This window comes from Pseudorca crassidens, chromosome 3, assembly GCF_039906515.1.
Source record: "Pseudorca crassidens isolate mPseCra1 chromosome 3, mPseCra1.hap1, whole genome shotgun sequence".
Classification (NCBI taxonomy): Eukaryota; Metazoa; Chordata; class Mammalia; order Artiodactyla; family Delphinidae; genus Pseudorca; species Pseudorca crassidens.
Genome location: NC_090298.1, coordinates 135,940,319 through 135,959,364, shown reverse-complemented (window position 1 = coordinate 135,959,364; position 19,046 = coordinate 135,940,319). Strand labels below are relative to the sequence as shown.

The window sequence follows — 19,046 nt, the reverse complement described above, 5'->3', positions numbered from 1 at the left end:
TCACGCCGGGGCTCTGGCCCCAGCAGCAGCAGGAGTTGACAAGGCGGGAGCGCTGGTGCAAACTTGTGGGAAAGTTTAGGTAGCTCTCTTTGTGTCTCCGTCCCCAGATATATCCCTCAAGATCATAAAATTGCTAAGAAATGAGGCCTGGAGGGGGCCACAGCCATGGTGTGGTGTAAGCTGGGCAGCCTGGCATGTAGAGTGGGGGAAGGGGTCTGGGCCCTTGAATCTGGCATCAGATACACTCTGAGGCAGGATGGGCCATGGAAGATGCTGAGAGGACATCCCTTCTGATTACTGTCCCTTTCCATCCATCCTGTGGGCACTGTGGCCATTTCTATGTGTCTGTCCATGTCATGAGGTCCTCACTGAGGATTCCATTTCCTTGCTGGTTTGTATCTAGATGGGCTCAGCCTAGTCTGTCCTCTGCCCCCATGCACTGCCACCTACCCATGTGTCTGTGGGTCCAAGCTTTTATTCCTTATTTGCTCCAAAGTGTGAGTGTTTTATTGTCAAGTGTCCACATCCTGATCTCCCGAAATTCTCCAGAGAGTCTGATGTTTTCTGTGTCACTCTGACCCTGCCCAGCCCTGCCCACCAAATTCACAAAGGGTCTGAGGAAGGAGGAGGCCACAGAAGGGACCACGGCCACACTGCGCTGCGAGCTGAGCAAGACGGCCCCCGTGGAGTGGAGGAAGGGACCCGAGATCCTCAGAGCCGGGGACAGAGTGAGCCTGAAGCAGGACGGGGCCGTGTGTGAGCTGGAGATCCGTGGCCTGGCTGTGGCGGACACTGGGGAGTACTCGTGTGTGTGCGGGCAGGAGAGGACCTCAGCCACGCTCACTGTCAGGGGTAAAGACCACGTGAGGCCAAATGGACTTGTTTCCATGTCACCACCTCCCCTGTTGGATCCTGTGGCTTTCTGTATCTTTTCAACTGGATTCCCCCAGCTGTCTCATGGCTCCTGTTTCCCTGTCCAGTAGATGTCATGTCCAGTGCTTTGTGTTCTCTGTTCCCTCTGGGGCATTTGCCTCCATCACCATCTGTGCATTTGTCCACTTGTTCATACTGTGCTCTTTTGCAGTTTGTGTGGTTTTTGTGGTGTCCTGGACACAGAGTCCCCTGAAAGAGTCTGATGTTCTCAGTGACTTCTTAGCTTTCCTCAGCCCCGCCTGCCAAGTTCACAAAGGGTCTGAGGAATGAAGAGGCCACAGAAGGGACCATGGACATACTGTGCCGTGAGCTGAGCAGGATGGCCCCTGTGGATTGGAGGAAGGGCCCCGAGACCCTCTGAGATGGAAATAGAGGGAGCCTGAGGCAGGGTGGGGCCATGTGGGAGCTGGAGATCATGGCCTGGCTATGATGGATGCTGGGGAGTACTTGTGTGTATGCGGGCAGGAGAGGACCTTGGCCATGCCCACTGTCAGGGGTAAAGACCACGTGTGATCAAGCAGAGCCATATTTTGGTGTTCAGTTATTGACTTCATTGCCTCCATCTGCATTCATTCCACGTTCTCTCCCTGTCTCGGTGCCACCTTTTTTCCATAAGGCAGTGGAATCCCTTCCACCTTCCTGGGCTGTTGTGTGAACCAGAAGAAACCAGCAATTAAGCCACTTCCCACCCCTCGTGTCACCACTGGTACTGTCCTGTTGTCCTGTTGGAGTCTGTGTCTTTTCCTCCATCCTGTCACATTCTGCCCCCAAACTTCTCCAGAGAATCCGATGGTCTCCATGTCATTCTGACCCTTCTCAGCCCTGCCTGCTAGGTTAATACAAAGTATTAGGCCTGAGGAGTCCACAGAAGGGGCTGGGCTGAGGGAAGCCACCAACCACAGTGTGTCCTCGGCACACCCAGCACATGGCCCATGTGTGCTTGGGTTTTGTGCTTCCTCTGTGTTGTTCGCATCCTGCCTTTTGTGTGTGCTCACAGAGTGTGATTGTGTGTGTGTCTTTCTGACCAGCCCTGCCTGCCAAGTTCACAAAGGGTCTGAAGAATGAAGAAGCCATGGAAGGGGCTACAGCCACCCTGCGCTGTGAGCTGAGCAAGGCGGCCCCTGTGGAGTGGAGGAAGGGGCCCGAGACCCTCAAACCTGGGGACAGAGTGAGCCTGAAGCAGGATGGGGCCAAGTGTGAGCTGCAGATACATGGCCTGGTTGTGGCGGACTCCGGGGAGTACTCGTGTGTGTGCGGGCAGGAGAGGACTTCTGCCACACTGGCCATCAGGGGTAAAGACTGCATGTGGCCACCTGAATGACTTCTCTCTGCCATCTGTTCTGTGCTCTCCCAACGTCACTGTCGTCTTAGGGTTACAGTCACCGTCTGTCTGATCCATCTCACAAAACGCACTGGCCAGCCCTGTCTAGACCTTGCGGGTACAGACCCAAGGGGCAGGTGGTGTGAGGACACCCCCAGGGAGGCATCATGGTCCAGGAGAGCTGCTCTGGGCCACTGGCACGTGGCTGGGGCTGTGGGTATGCATGGGGTCTCGACCTCAGATGTGGAGTGGAGTCATTCATGTTAGTGACGGATGTGCACAGAAAGACTGAGGTGCAGCATTGAGGGGCTCAGGGAGCAGGTGGCCAGACAGGCCAGGCCCTCCTGTGTGTGGTAACAGCATTTGATTGACCTTGGAGATTGTATGGAGGCTCTGAAGAGCTCTGTCTCAGAAAGCTTGGGATGTATAACAAATACCACATATAGGTGACTTAACAGCACACATTTATTGTTTCACAGTCCTGGAGGCTGGAAGTCCAAGACCAAGGTGTCTGCAGGGTTGGTTTCTTTTGAGGCTTCTCTGCTTGGCTTGTAGACAGCTGTGTTCTCCCTTTGTCCTCACCTGGGCATCCTCTGTGTGTTCCTGTGTTCTAATCTCCTCTTCTTATAAGGACACTTATAAGTCAGATTGAATTAGTACCCCCCCCCCCCCCGCCCGTGACCCCATTCTATTCTTAATTACCTCTATAAAGACCTTATTTCCAAATAAATTCACATTCTGAGTTCTTGGGGGTTAAGGCTTCAACATATGAATTTGAGGGGAGACATGATTCAGTCCATAATACTCTGTCATCTTGTCCCCCAAAATGCATGTTCTTTTCACATGCAGAGTACATTTACCTCATCCCCCAAACCCAAAAGTTTTAACCCATTCCAGTGTCAAGCTAAGTCAAAAATCTAATCTAAATCTCATCTAAATCAAGTATGTGTGAGACTAGAGTTATGATTCATCCTGAGGCAAAATTCCTCTCCAGCTATGAACCTGTGAAATCAGACAAGTTATACGTTTCCAAAACACTTCAGTGGAACAGGCATGGGATAGATATTCCCATTGCAAAAGAGAGAAATAGGAAAGAAGAAAGAGGCCACTGGTTTCACAGAAACCCAGCATCTAGTAGGACAGATTCTGTTAGATTTTAAGGCTGGAGAATGATCCTCTGGCTCAATGCTCTGTCTCTGGGCCCACCAGAGTGGTGACCTCACCCCCTTGGCCCTGGACAGAGGTGGCCTGGCCCTCTGGGACCATGGATGCAGTGGCATCCCTGCTGACCTCTGAATTGCCATTGGGGTTATTCTTCCCAACTTTGAAGGATAGCACATGTTCCCAGCCGGATAGCTGTATTGACCCATCCTATAGAAATCCCAGCTTCCATCATTTTGTCCCTTCCGTGTCTGATTAAGTCATGGCTGGCAGGGTTTCTGCTGATATAAAATTCTCAAAAGCCTTGTTGGTCTTCTTTACAATTCACAGGAGTCCAAGCTTTCAGACAAGAGCCTTCCACACAGCCTTCCTGGATAATTCCATCTCTAGTCCTGACTTTGCTGAGGTGGCTGATTGGATCCAGGACTCACACTCATAATCTCTTTACTGAATGGTTTTCCAGCCACACCCTTGGTATTCTCTCTAGAACAGGCATTCTCATTTTTTTGCAATTTCAGGGGGCTGGAAAATTTCTAAATCCTCAACTTTTGGTTTCCGTTTGCTTAAATACTTCCTTCTTTGACATAACTCAGTTTTCTCTCACATTTTACCATAAGCAACAAGGAGCAATCAGTCTGCATCTTCAATGCTTGGCTTACGAGTCGCCTCAGCTAAATATCCAAGTTCACTTGTAAGTTCTACCTTCCACAAAACTCTGGGACACGTTTCAGCCAAATTCTTTGCTGCTTATTAAAGGATTGCCTTTCTTCCAGTTTCCAATAACACATTTCTCATTTCCATCTGAGGCCTCACCAGAAGCACCTTTAGCATTAATATTTCTACCCATAATCTCTTCAAGGCAATCTAGATTTATCTAACATGCACCTCAGAACTCTTCCAGTTGCGACCCATCACCCAGTTCCAAGGCTACTTCCATAATTTTAGGTATTTGTTACAGTAGCGACCCACTCCTGATACCAAAATCTGAATGGCTTAACAACATAACAGTGGCTTTAAACATCAGAAAAATTTTTCCTCCCAGTCCTAGGAGTTGGAAGTCTGAGATCAAGGTGTGGGCAAGGCTGGTTTCCCTCGAGACCTCTCTCCTTGGCTTGTAGACGGCCATCTTCTCTCCATGTCCTCACATGGTCATCCCTCTGTGTGTGTGTCTGTGTCCTAATATCCTCTCCTTACAAGAACACCAGTCATGTTGGGTTAGGTTCCACCTCAGTGACTTCCTTTTTCCTCAGTCACCTCTTTAAAGACCACATCCCCCAATACATCTACATTCTGTGGTCCTGGGGGTTAGGGCTCCAACATATGATTTCTGAGGGACACGATTCACCCCACAACAGGTTGTAACCAGGGTGGGCTCTGGTCAGCTATAACTTGTGAAGCTCACACTCTTCCTGGAGTTGGGATGGAGGAGAAGACTGCAGGTTGGAGGGCTTGGGGCATGGTTAGAATAGCTAGCTAGAATCCATTAGGGTCTAGGAGACCTGAGCTAGGAGAGTGCAAGTCCAGTGGGGTAAGGAAAGGAATGTGCGAGGTGGATGAGGTGGGGCCTGGTGTGGGCAGGGAAGGCATGCAGTGAGCCCAGATGTGGGCAGTGCTTGGATTGACACTCTACCTGGGGTGGGGAGCACAACTGAGGGATGTCAGTGGGGCACTTGATGTCATGACTGGAAGGTGCCTTCTGGGGGTTCTCCCAGGAGAGATGTACATTGCATTGTTGCATGTATGAGCTGGCGGAGCCTGGTTCGTACTCTGGGTGCAGACGAGGTCAGCGCTTAGACAGTGTGAATGGGTATAGGTAGGACAGATGCACTCTGAGAAGACAAGAGGCCTGGATGGAACCAGTCCCCTGCCACCCTGCACCTCACTGGGAAAGATGCAAGATGATCACACTGTCATATATGCATTGGTCTGTCTCTTCACATGTCCTCCACATTGCTGCTTCTGTTCTCATCCTGAATGTTCCGGTCATACGCCCAGTCCTTTTGAGGGGTTGATGGTTTCTGTCCATCTAACCCTCTGCAGCCCTACCTGCTCGGTTCATCCAAGATCTGAAGACCAAGGAGGCCACAGAAGGGGCCACTGCCATACTTCACTGTGAGCTGAGCAAGGAAGCCCCGGTGGAGTGGAGGAAGGGGCCCAAGGCCCTCAGAGCTGGGGACAGAGTGAGGCTGAGGCAGGACGGAGCCATGTGTGAGATGGAGATCTGTGGCCTGGTTGTGGCAGATGCTGGGGAGTACTCATGCGTGTGTGGGCAGGAGAAAACCTCAGCCATGCTCACCGTCAGGGGTAAAGACCCGTGTGGCCAAGCAGAGCTGTCTTTTGGTGTCCAATTATTGACTTCCTGGTTTCCCCCTGCACTCATCCCATCCACCCTTCTTGTCTCAGTGTCACCCTGTTCCTATAACTCCATGGAATTCCTTCCTCCTTCCTGGGCTGTTGTGTGAACCATGAGAAACCAGCTCTGAGCTACTTCCTACCCCTCGTGTCACTGCAGGTTCTGTCCTGCTGTCCTGTTGGAGTCTGTTTTATCCTCTGTCCTGTCATGTCTCCAAAGTTCTCCTGAGACTCTGATGTTCTGTGTTCATCTGACCCTGCCCAGCCCTACCTGCTGAGTTCATAGGAAGACTGAGAAGCAAGGAGGCCACAGAAGGGACCACGGCCACGCTGCACTGTGAGCTGAGCAAGGAAGCTGCTGTGGAGTGGAAGAAGGGACCTGAGACCCTCAGAACTGGAGACAGAGTGAGCCTGAGGCAGGACGGAGCTGTGTGTGAGCTGGAGATCCGTGGTCTGACCGTGGAGGATGCTGGGGAGTACTCGTGCATGTGCGGGCAGGAGAGGACATCAGCCACACTCACCGTCAGGGGTAAAGACCACATGTGACTACGTGGACTGGCATTTGGTGGCTGCCCATCACCTCTCTGCTCTCAGTTTCCTTTTCTACCCAGCTATCTCACTATCCTTTTCCTTCCATAATTCTTTTATTGTCCCTGTCATGGTCCTTGTCTGTTGTGTGGCACATGTACAGATTGGACCTGTAAAAGTCACAGTCCACAGTGTGTACTGGGCACACCCATCAGGTGGTCGGTGTCCAGTTGGGTTTTGTGTCCTCTCTGTACTGTGCACATCCTGATTCTTCTGTGTGTTCAGAGAGCGTGATAGTGTTTGTTTCTGACCATCTCCAGGCCTTCCTGCCAAGTTCACAAAGGGTCTGAGGAAGGAAGAGGCCATGGAAGGGGCCATGGTCATGCTGCACTGTGAACTGAGTAAGGCAGCCCCTGTGGAATGGAGGAAGGGGCTCGAGACCCTCAGAGCCGGGGACAGAGTGAGCCTGAGGCAGGACGGGGCCGTGTATGAGCTGGAGATCCATGGCCTGACTGTGGAGGATGCTGGGGAGTACTCGTGTGTGTGCGGGCAGGAGAAGACATCAGCCACGCTCACCGTCAGGGGTAAAGACCACATGTGACCACGTGGACTGGCATTTGGTGGCTGCCCATCACCTCTCTGCTCTCAGTTTCCTTTTCTACCCTGCTCTCTCACTAGCCTGTTCCTGTCCTTCCATAATTCTTTTGTTGTCCCCATCATGTTCCCTGTCTGTTATGTGGCACATGTACAGGTTGGACCTTTAAATGTCACAGTCCAGTATTTACCGGGCACACCCAGCAGGTGGTCCGTGTCCAGTTAGGTTTTGTATCTTCTATGAACTATCCATGTCCTGTTTCTTCTGCGTGTTCAGAGAGCGTGATAGTGTTTGTGTGTTTCTGACCATCTCCAGGCCTGCCTGCCAAGTTCACAAAGGGTCTGAGGAAGGAAGAGGCAATGGAAGGGGCCACGGCCATGCTGCGCTGTGAGCTGAGCAAGGCAGCCCCTGTGGAGTGGAGGAAGGGGCCCGAGACCCTCAGAGCTGGAGACAGAGTGAGCCTGAGGCAGGACGGGGCCGTGTGTGAGCTGGAGATCCGTGACCTGGTTGTGGCAGATGCCGGGGAGTACTCATGCGTGTGTGGTCAGGAAAAAACCTCAGCCACGCTCACTATCAGGGGTAAAGACCCATGTGGCCCAACAGAGCTGTGTTTTGTTGTCCAATTATTGACTTCATGGCATCCCCCTGTACTCATCCCACCTACCCTCCTCACCTCAGTGCCACACTCTTCCCATAACTCCACGGAATTCCTTCCCCCTCCCGGGCTGTTGTGTGAACCACGAGAAACCAGCATCTAAACTACTTTCCACCCCTTGTGTCGCTGCAGGTTCTGTCCTATTATCCTGTAGGAGTATGTGTCTTTTCCTCTGGTCTGTCATGTGCTGCCTTTGAAGTTCTCCCATGACTCTGATGTCTGTGTCTGTCTGATCATCCTCAGCTCTACCTACTGAGTTCATAAGAAGATTGAGTAGCAAGGAGGCCACGGAAGGCACCACGGCCACGCTGCACTGTGAGCTGAGCAAGGAAGCCACTGTGGAGTGGAAGAAGGGACCTGAGACCCTCAGAGCTGGAGACAGAGTGAGCCTGAGGCAGGATGGAGCCGTGTGTGAGCTGGAGATCCGTGGCCTGACCGTGGAGGATGCTGGGGAGTACTCGTGTGTGTGCGGGCAGGAGAAGACATCAGCCACGCTCACCGTCAGGGGTAAAGACCACATGTGACCACGTGGACTGGCATTTGGTGGCTGCCCATCACCTCTCTGCTCTCAGTTTCCTTTTCTACTGTTGTGTCTCACTATCCTTTTCCTTCCATAATTCTTTTGTTGTCCCTGTCATGGTCCTTGTCTGTTGTGTGGCACATGTACAGGTTGGACCTTTAAGAGTCATAGTCCACTGTGTGTACTGGGTACACCCATCAGGTGGTCAATGTCCAGTTGGGTTTTGTGTCCTGTATGTACTGTGCATGTCCTGTTTCTTCTGTGTGTTCAGAGAGCGTGATAGTGTTTGTGTGTTTCTGACCATCACCAGGCCTGCCTGCCAAGTTCACAAAGGGTATGAAGAAGGAAGAGGCCATGGAAGGGGCCACAGCCATGCTGCGCTGTGAGCTGAGCAAGGCAGCCCCTGTGGAGTGGAGGAAGGGGCCTGAGACCCTCAGAGCTGCAGACAGAGTGAGCCTGAGGCAGGACGGGGCCGTGTGTGAGCTGGAGATCCGTGACCTGGTTGTGGCAGATGCCGGGGAGTACTCGTGTGTGTGTGGTCAGGAGAAAACCTCATCCACACTCACTGTCAGGGGTAAAGACCCATGTGGCCAAGCAGAGCTGTGTTTTGTTGTCCAATTATTGACTTCATGGCATCACCCTGCACTTATCCTCCCTACCGTCCTCGTTTCAGTGCCACCCTCTTCCCATAACTCCACAGAATTCCTTCCTCTTTCTGGGCTGTTGTGTGAACCACGAGCAACCAGCATCTGAGCTACTTTCCACCCCTCATGTCACTGCACGTTCTGTCCTGTTTCCTGTTAGTGTCTGTGTCTTTTACTCCATCCAGGCATGTGCTGTTCCCCAGTAATCTCCGGAGAATCTGATGTTCCCCACACCGTCCAACCCTCTCTAGCCCTGCCCAGCAGATTCGTACAAACATGTGGGCTGAGGAGTCTGCGGAAGGTGTCACAGTCACACGTTGAACGGACTGGGCCGAGGGAAGCCCCAGTCCACAGCGTGTGCTTGGCACACCCAGCACATTGCCCGTGTCCAGTTGTGTTTTGTGTCTTCTCTGTGATGTCCACATCCCGTCTAATCTGTGCCTTTAGAGAGTGCTATAGTGTTTGTGTCTTTCTGACTTTCCCAGCCCTTCCCACCAAGTTCACAAAGGGTCTGAGGAAGGAGGAGGCCACAGAAGGGGCCATGGCCACACTGCACTGCGAGCTGAGCAAGGCAGCCCCTGTGGAGTGGAGGAAGGGGCCTGAGACCCTCAGAGCTGGAGACAGAGTGAGCCTGAGGCAGGATGGAGCCGTGTGTGAGCTGGAGATCCGTGGCCTGACCGTGGAGGATGCTGGGGAGTACTCGTGTGTGTGCGGGCAGGAGAGGACATCAGCCACGCTCACCGTCAGGGGTATAGACCACATGTGACCCCGTGGACTGGCATTTGGTGGCTGCCCATCACCTCTCTGCTCTCAGTTTCCTTTTCTACCCTGCTCTCTCACTATCCTGTTCCTTTTCCTTCCATAATTCTTCTTTTTTTTTTTTTCAAAGTCCCCCTTGGTTTGTTTTTTTTTTTAACACCTTTATTGGAGTATAACTGCTTTACAATGTGTGTTAGTTTCTGCTTTATAACAAAGTGAATTAGTTATACATATACATATGTTCCAATATCTCTTCCCTCTTGCGTCTCCCTCCTTCCCACCCTCCCTATCCCACCCCTCTAGGTGGTCACAAAGCACCGAGCTGATCTCCCTGTGCTATGCGGCTGCTTCCCACTAGCTATCTATTTTTCCATAATTCTTTTATTGTGCCTGTCATGTTCCCTGTCTGTTGTGTGACACAAGTACAGGTTGGACCTTTAAATGTCACAGTCCACAGTGTGTACTGGGCACACCCATCAGGGGATCTGTGTCCAGTTGGGTTTTGTGTCCTGTATGTACTGTGCATGTCCTGTTTCTTCTGTGTGTTCAGAGAGGGTGATAGTGTTTGTGTGTTTCTGACCATCTCCAGGCCTGCCTGCCAAGTTCACAAAGGGTCTGAGGAAGGAAGAGGCCATGGAAGGGGCCACGGCCATTATGCGCTGTGAGCTGAGCAAGGCAGCCCCTGTGAAGTGGATGAAGGGGCCCGAGACCCTCAGAGCTGGAGACAGAGTGAGCCTGAGGCAGGATGGAGCCGTGTGTGAGCTGGAGATCCGTGGCCTCACCGTGGAGGATGCTGGGGAGTACTCGTGTGTGTGTGGGCAGGAGAAGACATCAGCCACACTCACCGTCAGGGGTAAAGACCACATGTGACCACGTGGACTGGCGTTTGGTGGCTGCCCATCACCTCTGTGCTCTCAGTTTCCTTTTGTACTATTGTGTCTCACTATCCTTTTCCTTCCATAATTCTTTTATTGTCCCTGTCATGGTCCCTGTCTGTTGTGTGGCACATGTACAGGTTGGACCTGTAAAAGTCACAGTCCACAGTGTGTACTGGGCACACCCATCAGGTGGTCGGTGTCCAGTTGGGTTTTGTGTCCTCTCTGTACTGTGCACATCCTGATTCTTCTTTGTGTTCAGAGAGCGTGATAGTGTTTGTTTCTGACCATCTCCAGGCCTTCCTGCCAAGTTCACAAAGGGTCTGAGGAAGGAAGAGGCCACGGAAGGGGCCAAGGTCATGCTGCACTGTGAACTGAGTAAGGCAGCCCCTGTGGAATGGAGGAAGGGGCCTGAGACCCTCAGAGCTGGAGACAGAGTGAGCCTGAGGCAGGATGGAGCCGTGTGTGAGCTGGAGATCCATGGCCTGACTGTGGAGGATGCTGGGGAGTACTCGTGTGTGTGCGGGCAGGAGAAGACATCAGCCACGCTCACCGTCAGGGGTAAAGACCACATGTGACCGCATGGACTGGCATTTGGTGGCTGCCCATCACCTCTCTGCTCTCAGTTTCCTTTTCTACCCTGCTCTCTCACTAGCCTGTTCCTGTCCTTCCATAATTCTTTTGTTGTCCTCATCATGTTCCCTGTCTGTTATGTGGCACATGTACAGGTTGGACCTTTAAATGTCACAGTCCAGTATTTACCGGGCACACCCAGCAGGTGGTCCGTGTCCAGTTAGGTTTTGTATCTTCTATGAACTATCCATGTCCTGTTTCTTCTGCGTGTTCAGAGAGCGTGATAGTGTTTGTGTGTTTCTGACCATCTCCAGGCCTGCCTGCCAAGTTCACAAAGGGTCTGAGGAAGGAAGAGGCCATGGAAGGGGCCATGGCCATGCTGTGCTGTGAGCTGAGCAAGGCAGCCCCTGTGGAGTGGAGGAAGGGGCCCGAGACCCTCAAACCTGGGGACAGAGTGAGCCTGAGGCAGGACGGGCCCGTGTGTGAGCTGGAGATTCATGGCCTGGTTATGGCGGATGCCGGGGAGTACTCTTGTGTGTGCGGGCAGGAGAGGACCTCTGCCACGCTGACCATTAGGGGTAAAGATGGCCTTGTGGACTTACTTGGGAGCCTGTACTTGTGCCCTTGTCTCTTGTGCCCACACTGGCCCCCCATGAGTGCTTGCCTCCTCTGTGCCATGTGCAGTTTCTTTATGTCACCCTTGTGCTCCCCCGTTAGAGCTCTGTTCAGTGTCCTTGGGTCTGCGTACTGATCTCCAGCCAAATGACCTCACGTGGCTTACACTTGCCGTAGGGAAAGAACTCCCACCTTATTCCCCTCCCTCCACCCGTCATAATGCAGTCAACTTTCTCCTTATACCCCAAAGCCTCTAGTCAGGATCTCACAGTCATGGCCCCGCCCTAGGGGTCCAAGGAGATCCCCCTGCCCCCACCTTGATGACCTGGAGAGATACAGGCCTGTCTGTGGGCTTCCTGGGTGGAGATCAGCATGAGAATAGCCTGGGTCAGATCCAGAGCTGCTCTCATAGCCCCCAGTTCAGTCCCTCCTTCCCCTTAGAGTGGACCCAGGCCCATGACTCCACTTCTACCCACAGCCTTCAGGAGCCCGTGGCATTGGGTGCTTTGGGCAGGTCGGGCAGCTGGGGTGAAGCCACAGGCCACAACTGGCCTAGGCCCTGGGTGGGTCTGACTGGGTTTTGGGGTGCCAGTCTCCTGGCTGGTTGTCTGGGCACCAGCCTCGGGGCTGACCTTCTCTCTCCCCTCCACCCCCTGACCCCCACCCCACAGCCCCACAGGTGGTGTTCAGGAAGCCACTGCAGAGCCTGCAGGCTGAGGAGGGCACCTCAGCCAGCCTGCGGTGTGAGCTGTCTGAGCCTAGCGCCGCTGTGGTCTGGAGTAAGGGTGGCCTGGAGCTGCAGGCTGACGAGCGCTGGGAGCCACAGCAGCGGGGCCACGTGGCGGAGCTGGTGTTTCGGGACTTGCGCCGGGAGGACACTGGAGAATACACCTGCACCTGTGGCTCCCAGGCCACCAGTGCCACCCTCACCGTCACAGGTGGGCCCCGAGGCTGGCCCCACGTACTGTGGGAGATTGTCAGGGCCGCACCTCCGCCCTGGAGGTGACATGGGCTCACGCGTGCAACGCGGGGCAGACCTGGCCTGAAGCTCTTCCCCCCGCTACCCCTCCGCCTTAGCTGCACGCCTTTGGGCCCCGCTGCCCTCATAGCTGCTCCTGCACCTGCCCTCATATTCTCCCTCACCCCTGTAGTTGCACCCGTGAGGTTCCTTCGGGAGCTGCAGGCCCAGGAGGTAGACGAGGGTGCAACGGCACACCTGCGCTGTGAACTGAGCCGGGCAGGTGCCAGCGTGGAGTGGCGCAAGGGCTACCTGCAGCTCTTCCCCTGTGCCAAGTACCAGATGGTGCTGGAGGGCACAGCCGCTGAGCTGCTGGTGCACGGTGCTGAGCAGGAGGATGCCGGCCCCTACACCTGCGACACAGGCCACGCACAGAGCACTGCCAGCCTCTCTGTCCGCGGTGAGCTTCCCAGGGCCCCTGGCCTCCCCGGGCCCCTCAGCCCCCATGGAGCTGGCAGGCGCCTTGAGTAGCAGCCCTAAGAGCCCCTCCCTGACCCCCCAGCCCCTAGGCCCACGTTTAAGACGGAGCTGCAGAGTGCAGAGCAGGAGGCGGGTGGTGTGGCCCGGCTGTGCTGCCAGCTGAATGACTCAGAGCCTGGGGCCCCCGTGCTGTGGCTCAAGGAGGGTGTGGAACTGCAAGGGAGTCCCAAGTATGAGATGCGATGCAAGGGGGCCACGTGTGAGCTGCTGATCCACGGACTTGAGGCCAAGGACACGGGCGAGTACACCTGCATGGTGGGCAGCCAGAAAACCTTGGCCTCCCTCACAGTCAAAGGTGAGCCCTCCCTGCCACACCCACTCCCCACATAGCTGCCTTGGGGGCACACCTGGCCCACCACGGTACCCCCTCTTGCCGGGTGCTGTTCTGGGGTGGCTGTAAGACCCCTGGGGTTACAAGCTTTCTCTGCACCACTCTGGAGCTGGCGCCCCTAGAAAAGAGCGTCGACGGTGAGGAAACCGTAGCCCTAAACACTGCCCTGCCTCCCGCCCCTGCCAGCAGGTGGGGCAGCCTGGCCTGGGCCACCCTCTGTGAGCTCCTGCCTGTCTGTCCTGAAGGTCTTGCCTCCCTGGTGTCCCAGCCAGGGCAGGGCTGGCCACAGGTGGGGGAAGGAACAAAAGCAGCCCACCACCCCACAGTCCCTTGCCCGCTTCCTCCAGACAGAGGTGCCCCCAGCCCAAGCTCTGTCCCCAGTAGCTCAGTGTCGTGGTAGGGAGCTGTGTTGTGAGCCAGCTGGGTGATGAATCTCACGTGGGGCAGATAGAGGCTGTGTGGCAGGAGAAGAGCATGAGAGTGCCTGGGAGGGCTTCCTGGAGGTGAGTTGGGGCGGGGGGCACGGGAGCTTGGCCCAGGTGCTCTGACCTGGCTGGTAAAGGCCCCCTTTGCCCACACTCCAGAGCCCGAGGTGACCATTGTGCGGGGCCTGGTTGACACCGAGGTGCAGGCCGACGGGGAAGCAGAGTTCAGCTGTGAAGTGTCGCGGGCTGGGTTCGTGGATGTGGAGTGGCGCCTCCAGGGCCTGCCACTGCAGAGCAGTGAGGTGACAGAAGTGGCCGTGCGGGGGGGCCGCACCCACACACTGCGGCTGAAGAGCGTGACTCCCGAGGATGCGGGCACTGTCTCCTTCCGTGTGGGCCTCCACACGTCCTCTGCCCAGCTCACCGTCACAGGTAGCAGGAGCTGGGCCTCACTGCTCACTGCGCTTGGGGCCAGAACATCCAGGTCCTCCTTGGGCCAGGCCCTGTCAAGGGACAGTGATAGATGACAAGGTTTCCTGCCTTTGAGGGTGGGGAACTGGTGGTGAATGAGTGATTCTGGGGTGACCCAAGGTGTTGGGGTAGAGTGGTGCCCAGTGTGCTTGTCTTCGGGGATTGGGGCAGGGGTGCTGGGGGCAGACCCTGGGGACTGGGAGGTGCTCCTGATGGTGGGGGAGGGGCATCCCAGACACAGAGGCTGATGCCATGCCTCTACCCCACCCCCAACCCATGCAGCCCCTGAGGTGACCATCCTGGAGTCCCTGCAGGATGTGCAGCTCAGCGAGGGCCAGGACGCCCACTTCCAGTGCCGACTGTCAAGGGCCTTGGGCCAGGAGGCCCACTGGGCCCTGGGAGGGGTGCCCCTGCAGGCCAACGAGATGAACGACATCACGGTGGAGCATGGCACACTCCACTTGCTCACCCTGCACAAGGTGGTGTTCCCCAGACCTGCCTGTGCCCCGCAATGCATCCAGGGGCCTTCCCACCCCCCAGGGGTGGGAGAGGGAAGGTTTCAACTCCAGTGGAAATGGGCTGGGGACTTGCAAAGTAGGGGTGGTTAAATGGCACTGCTGGGCTGATGCCCCCATCTCTGCTTCCACAGGTGACCCCTGAAGATGCCGGAACCATCAGTTTCCAAGTGGGCTCATGTCGCTCAGAGGCCCAGCTGAAGGTCACAGGTGGGCAGCCCCCTCCTACACCCAGCCTTCCTGCTTGTAGGTGTCCATGTTTCCCTACTCAAGGAACTGTTGGCAGGTGGTAAGGCCAGAAACCTGAGCCTTCCAGCAGTGATCTTGCTGTGGGGTGACAGTTTTCCACTCTTGACCACTAAAGCCACTGGAGGTGGGCTAGTGAAGATCAGCCTGAGAAATTCTGGTGTATGTTGGGTCCTTGTGTGGGATCAGTGCTGTGTGTAGGAGGGGAGATGGGGAGTCTGGCTGCTGGGGACCTGGGCCCTGAGATGGAGGCAGGGCCTTCTGGACTTGTACCCTCCATATAGCTACTCCTTGTGATGCAGGTTTGTGTGCTCTTGTCCACATTTACACACACCTGCATACCTGACAGGCTCCCAGATGTTGATACAATAGCACACCTGTGACACGTGAGTGGTTTGGGGCATAGTGTACCTGAGCCCAGACATGCAAGTAGGATTTAAGGACCTTCAACTTGTTATACCTTGTCCCCAGAGTTAGTCACCTCTGGATACCTGGCCATGAGAGACTCTCCCTTGCTGTCCTACTCCTGGTTCTCATACTGGTCCTGTCCATCTACCATCCACTGGCCATTCAACCCATCCACCATTTACCCATCCATCTATGCATGCATGCATCCATCCACCCCTCTATTCCATCCATCCTTCGATCCATCCGTCCATCCATTTATTCAGCATCCATCCATTCATCCACCATCCATCGTCCATCCATCCATCCACCCACCATTATCTACCATCAATACATTTATCCATCCACCATCTATCCATCATTAATTCATCCGTCTATCTGTCCATCGAGCCACCATCTCCCCATGCATCTAGCATCTACCCATCTGTCCACCATCTGTCCACCATCAATCATCCATCCATCCACCATCCATCCATCTAACCATCATTCTACTACCATCCATCCCTATGTCCATCCATTCATCCATCTGTCCACCATCTACCCATTCATCCACCTATCCATCCGTTTATCCATCTACCATTCAGCCATCCCAGCCAGCCATCATTTATCCATTATCTGTCCATCCATCCACCATCCATTCACCCATCCATCCACTCACCCATCCATCCACTCATCCATCCACTGTCTGTCCATCATATATTTACTATCTACCTCGAGAGGGGCCATTTGCAGCTCTCGCCTCAGTGAGTCCCCAGTCTGCTGGGGGAGTTGTACATGGAGACAGTGTGTCCTGAGTCCCAGGTGTCCCCACCTCGAGTCTTCATGTGGCCTGTGGGGCTGGGAAAGTCTCCAGAGTGCAGTGCCCTCAAGTTGAGTGATGGGAAGGGGCAGTATCCTGTGTGTCCTGAGCAGAGTCAGGCCAAGAGGGGCCTCATGTATTCATCAGAGTGGGTGTCTGTGAGAGGCAGCATGGAGCTGGGTTGGGTCTTGCAGATCCCACTGAGGGAAGTGCCTTGGCCCCTCTCAACCCGGTGTCCCCAGCTGGGGCAAACTGGCTCATGTACAGACAGCAGCTATGGCTTCAGACAGAGAGCCATGAGCATGAGCTTGTGCAGATGGGTGGTTGGTGGGATACAGGGAAGCTTGGGAACTGTGCTGAAGATGGGAATGGGGAGCTGGTGGAGCAGGTTGGGGATACAGTTAGATGTGTGCTCTTGGGAGAACATGGAGGGGCTGGTGTGGGCCTTGGACTAGAGAGTTGATTGTGCATGCCTAGGAGGGACGTGGAGGGCTTCTGAGGGAGAGCCTGGCTGGGGCGGGTGTGCAGGCATCTGGGAAACCCCCTGGGCTCACGCCCTGCTGTGTGACAGGTCAGGGGGAAATTGCCATTTTGCATTAGGGCCCCAGAATCTTAGGGCCAAAGGGACCTTAGGGGACATCTGGACAAATGGCCCTCTGGGGATGGGAGAAGCATCTGCTTCCACACTCCCAGGAAGGAAGGCTCACTTCCTGAGCAGACCCCCTCCATCTCAGAGAGGTGAACCCCATGACCTCTCTTCTCTATCCCACACCGAACCCCATAAAGATGGCAGCCATGAGACTTGGGGCTTGTCAATTCTACCTTCTGAAAAGGGTGAGATGCAGGTCATTGGTCTCCTTTGATGAAACCGAACATGTTCTGAAGGGGGCTGTGAGGTGCAGGGGGGCTGAGCTGGCTTTCCACAGGCTATGGGTGGTCTTCGTGTCTCATTCTGTGAACAAGGTGTGCCAGCTGGCCTGGGTAGATTTCTAGACCCCAGCCCCAGGCTGCCTCCAGCATGGTGGACCTCAGGGTGGCCCCAGCTCCCCTCCTTTCACCCTCTTGCACAGAGGCAGCACCGTGCCTGGTACGTGGCTTACAGAACGTGGACGTCTTTGCGGGGGAGGTGGCCACGTTCTCCTGTGAGGTGTCCCGTGCGGGTGGGCCGGAGGCCCACTGGTGGCTGGATGGGACCCTGCTGCAGGACGGCCCCCAGAGTGCCATCTCCGTGCGTGATGGGACCTTCCATTCTCTCACGCTCTCAGGCCTGGGGGTCGCTGACTCAGGCACCATCACCTTCCGGGCAGGGCCCTTGGTCTCCAGGGCCAAGTTGTTGGTCAAAGGTACCAGCCGATGGAACCCTGCCCTATGCTGGAGCTTCTGCCCCTGCTGCCCCTGCACGCTTCCTGCGGGCTCCCAGGGTGGGAATTCAGGGACTGGCCTCTAGCACGCAGACTGGGCATCTCTCCGTGTGTACCATGAGTGCGCACTGTGGGCAGGCTGCAGTCCCACCTGGGGGATGAGAAAGAAGGCTGGACTCAGCAGTGAAACTGGAGGCCGACCCCATTCCCACCTGCTTATAGGGCCCTGGGCACGGCTGCCCACCTGGCCACCACTCTGCGGTTGCCCCTCCCTCAGTCACATGCCCAGAGAGCAGCCTAGAGGTGCAGGCAGCTTTCCCAGCCCCGGGCATGGCCTGCACTGTCCTTGCTTGTAGCTGCTTCCTGTGCTGTTGGCTTGGTCAGGGTCTTGCACCTTTACTGGGAAAGAGCTAGTCCTTGGGGAGGGTAGTGGGCTTCCAGGGAACCCCCTCAGCCCCCCTCCCAGTGAGGGCACTGGGCACTTCTGGCACAGCAGCCCAGTGTGGCTTCGACTGGCATATTTGTCAACTGGCTTCCTCCGTGCTCTTGCAGAATAAATGTGGACACTTGCCCAGGTCAGAGGGACAAACCGTTTGTTGATAGGATTTCAGCAGATGGGGATGGGATGGGAGCCCTGAGGGGGTGAGCGACAAGGCCCCTGGAGAAGGGATAAGTCAGGCTGGGGGTGCCAAGTGCCCCTCGGAGCTGTGGAGCCCGAACAGGCCCAAGGGCTTTCAGGAGTGGTTGTTGTGTCCTACTGGGGCAACATGCGCCCTGGGCTAGAGGAAGCGAGGGCTCAGGGGAAACAGTGGCTAGGAGAGGCCCAGTGGATGGAGACTGAGCCAACAGTCTTCTGTGGGCGGGGGTGTATGGGGGCAAGGTTTGCCCTACATGGAGGGCCCTGGGTCACCGGGGTGAGTCCCCCTTCTACCACAGCCCTGCTTTTGCTTGCCTCCGAGTCGCTGATGCTGACTGCAGAGGGTGGGTGGGCCGCAGTCACACTGCTCCAGCTGACGCGTGCCTGGCCTGTCGGCCGACAGATCCCACAGTGGAAGTGGTCAGTGCCATGCAGGACCTGGCAGTGGAGGAGGGTGGCCCGGCTGAACTCCTCTGCCAGTACTCACGGCCCGTGCAGGCCACGTGGACGAAGGACGAGCAGGAGGTGTGCGCTGATGGGCGCCGTGTCATCATAGAGCAGGACTGGACCGTGGCCAGGCTGTCCTTCAGGCCGGCCTTGCCCTGCGACAGCGGCATCTATACTTGTGAGGCCGCGGGCACCCGCGTGGTGGCCCTGCTGCAAGTGCAAGGTGAGGCCGTCTGGTGGGCAGCCCCAGGCCCAGCACAGCCATGGTGCTGCTCGCATGGAGCCATAGTGGTGAAATGGCAGGCAGGGACAGCGTGCTAGAAAGGTGGGACCCCAGTAAGCATATCCTAGGCTCTGAGCCTACCCACCCAGACCCCTCC

At 55.6% G+C, this 19,046-nt stretch overlaps 1 protein-coding gene across 30 annotated transcripts in view; it reads left to right on the top strand.

Annotated features, from left to right (window-relative positions):
* Positions 1 to 19,046, top strand: part of OBSCN (obscurin, cytoskeletal calmodulin and titin-interacting RhoGEF) — a 166,236-nt gene that overhangs the window by 83,729 nt on the left and 63,461 nt on the right. For 14 of the 30 annotated variants that reach the window (XM_067732459.1, XM_067732482.1, XM_067732470.1 and 11 more), the window contains 20 exons: positions 589 to 852; positions 1,962 to 2,225; positions 5,456 to 5,719; positions 6,033 to 6,296; positions 6,616 to 6,879; positions 7,206 to 7,469; positions 7,789 to 8,052; positions 8,376 to 8,639; positions 9,195 to 9,458; positions 10,058 to 10,321; positions 10,641 to 10,904; positions 11,231 to 11,494; positions 12,203 to 12,469; positions 12,683 to 12,949; positions 13,052 to 13,324; positions 13,945 to 14,217; positions 14,539 to 14,735; positions 14,906 to 14,981; positions 17,292 to 17,564; positions 18,623 to 18,889. In XM_067732459.1, coding sequence (XP_067588560.1) covers positions 589 to 852; positions 1,962 to 2,225; positions 5,456 to 5,719; positions 6,033 to 6,296; positions 6,616 to 6,879; positions 7,206 to 7,469; positions 7,789 to 8,052; positions 8,376 to 8,639; positions 9,195 to 9,458; positions 10,058 to 10,321; positions 10,641 to 10,904; positions 11,231 to 11,494; positions 12,203 to 12,469; positions 12,683 to 12,949; positions 13,052 to 13,324; positions 13,945 to 14,217; positions 14,539 to 14,735; positions 14,906 to 14,981; positions 17,292 to 17,564; positions 18,623 to 18,889 — 5,061 coding nt within the window. The remainder of the gene's footprint in view (positions 1 to 588; positions 853 to 1,961; positions 2,226 to 5,455; positions 5,720 to 6,032; positions 6,297 to 6,615; positions 6,880 to 7,205; positions 7,470 to 7,788; positions 8,053 to 8,375; positions 8,640 to 9,194; positions 9,459 to 10,057; positions 10,322 to 10,640; positions 10,905 to 11,230; positions 11,495 to 12,202; positions 12,470 to 12,682; positions 12,950 to 13,051; positions 13,325 to 13,944; positions 14,218 to 14,538; positions 14,736 to 14,905; positions 14,982 to 17,291; positions 17,565 to 18,622; positions 18,890 to 19,046) is intronic. The other 16 variants (XM_067732476.1, XM_067732486.1, XM_067732463.1 and 13 more) reach the window with 15 other exon arrangements.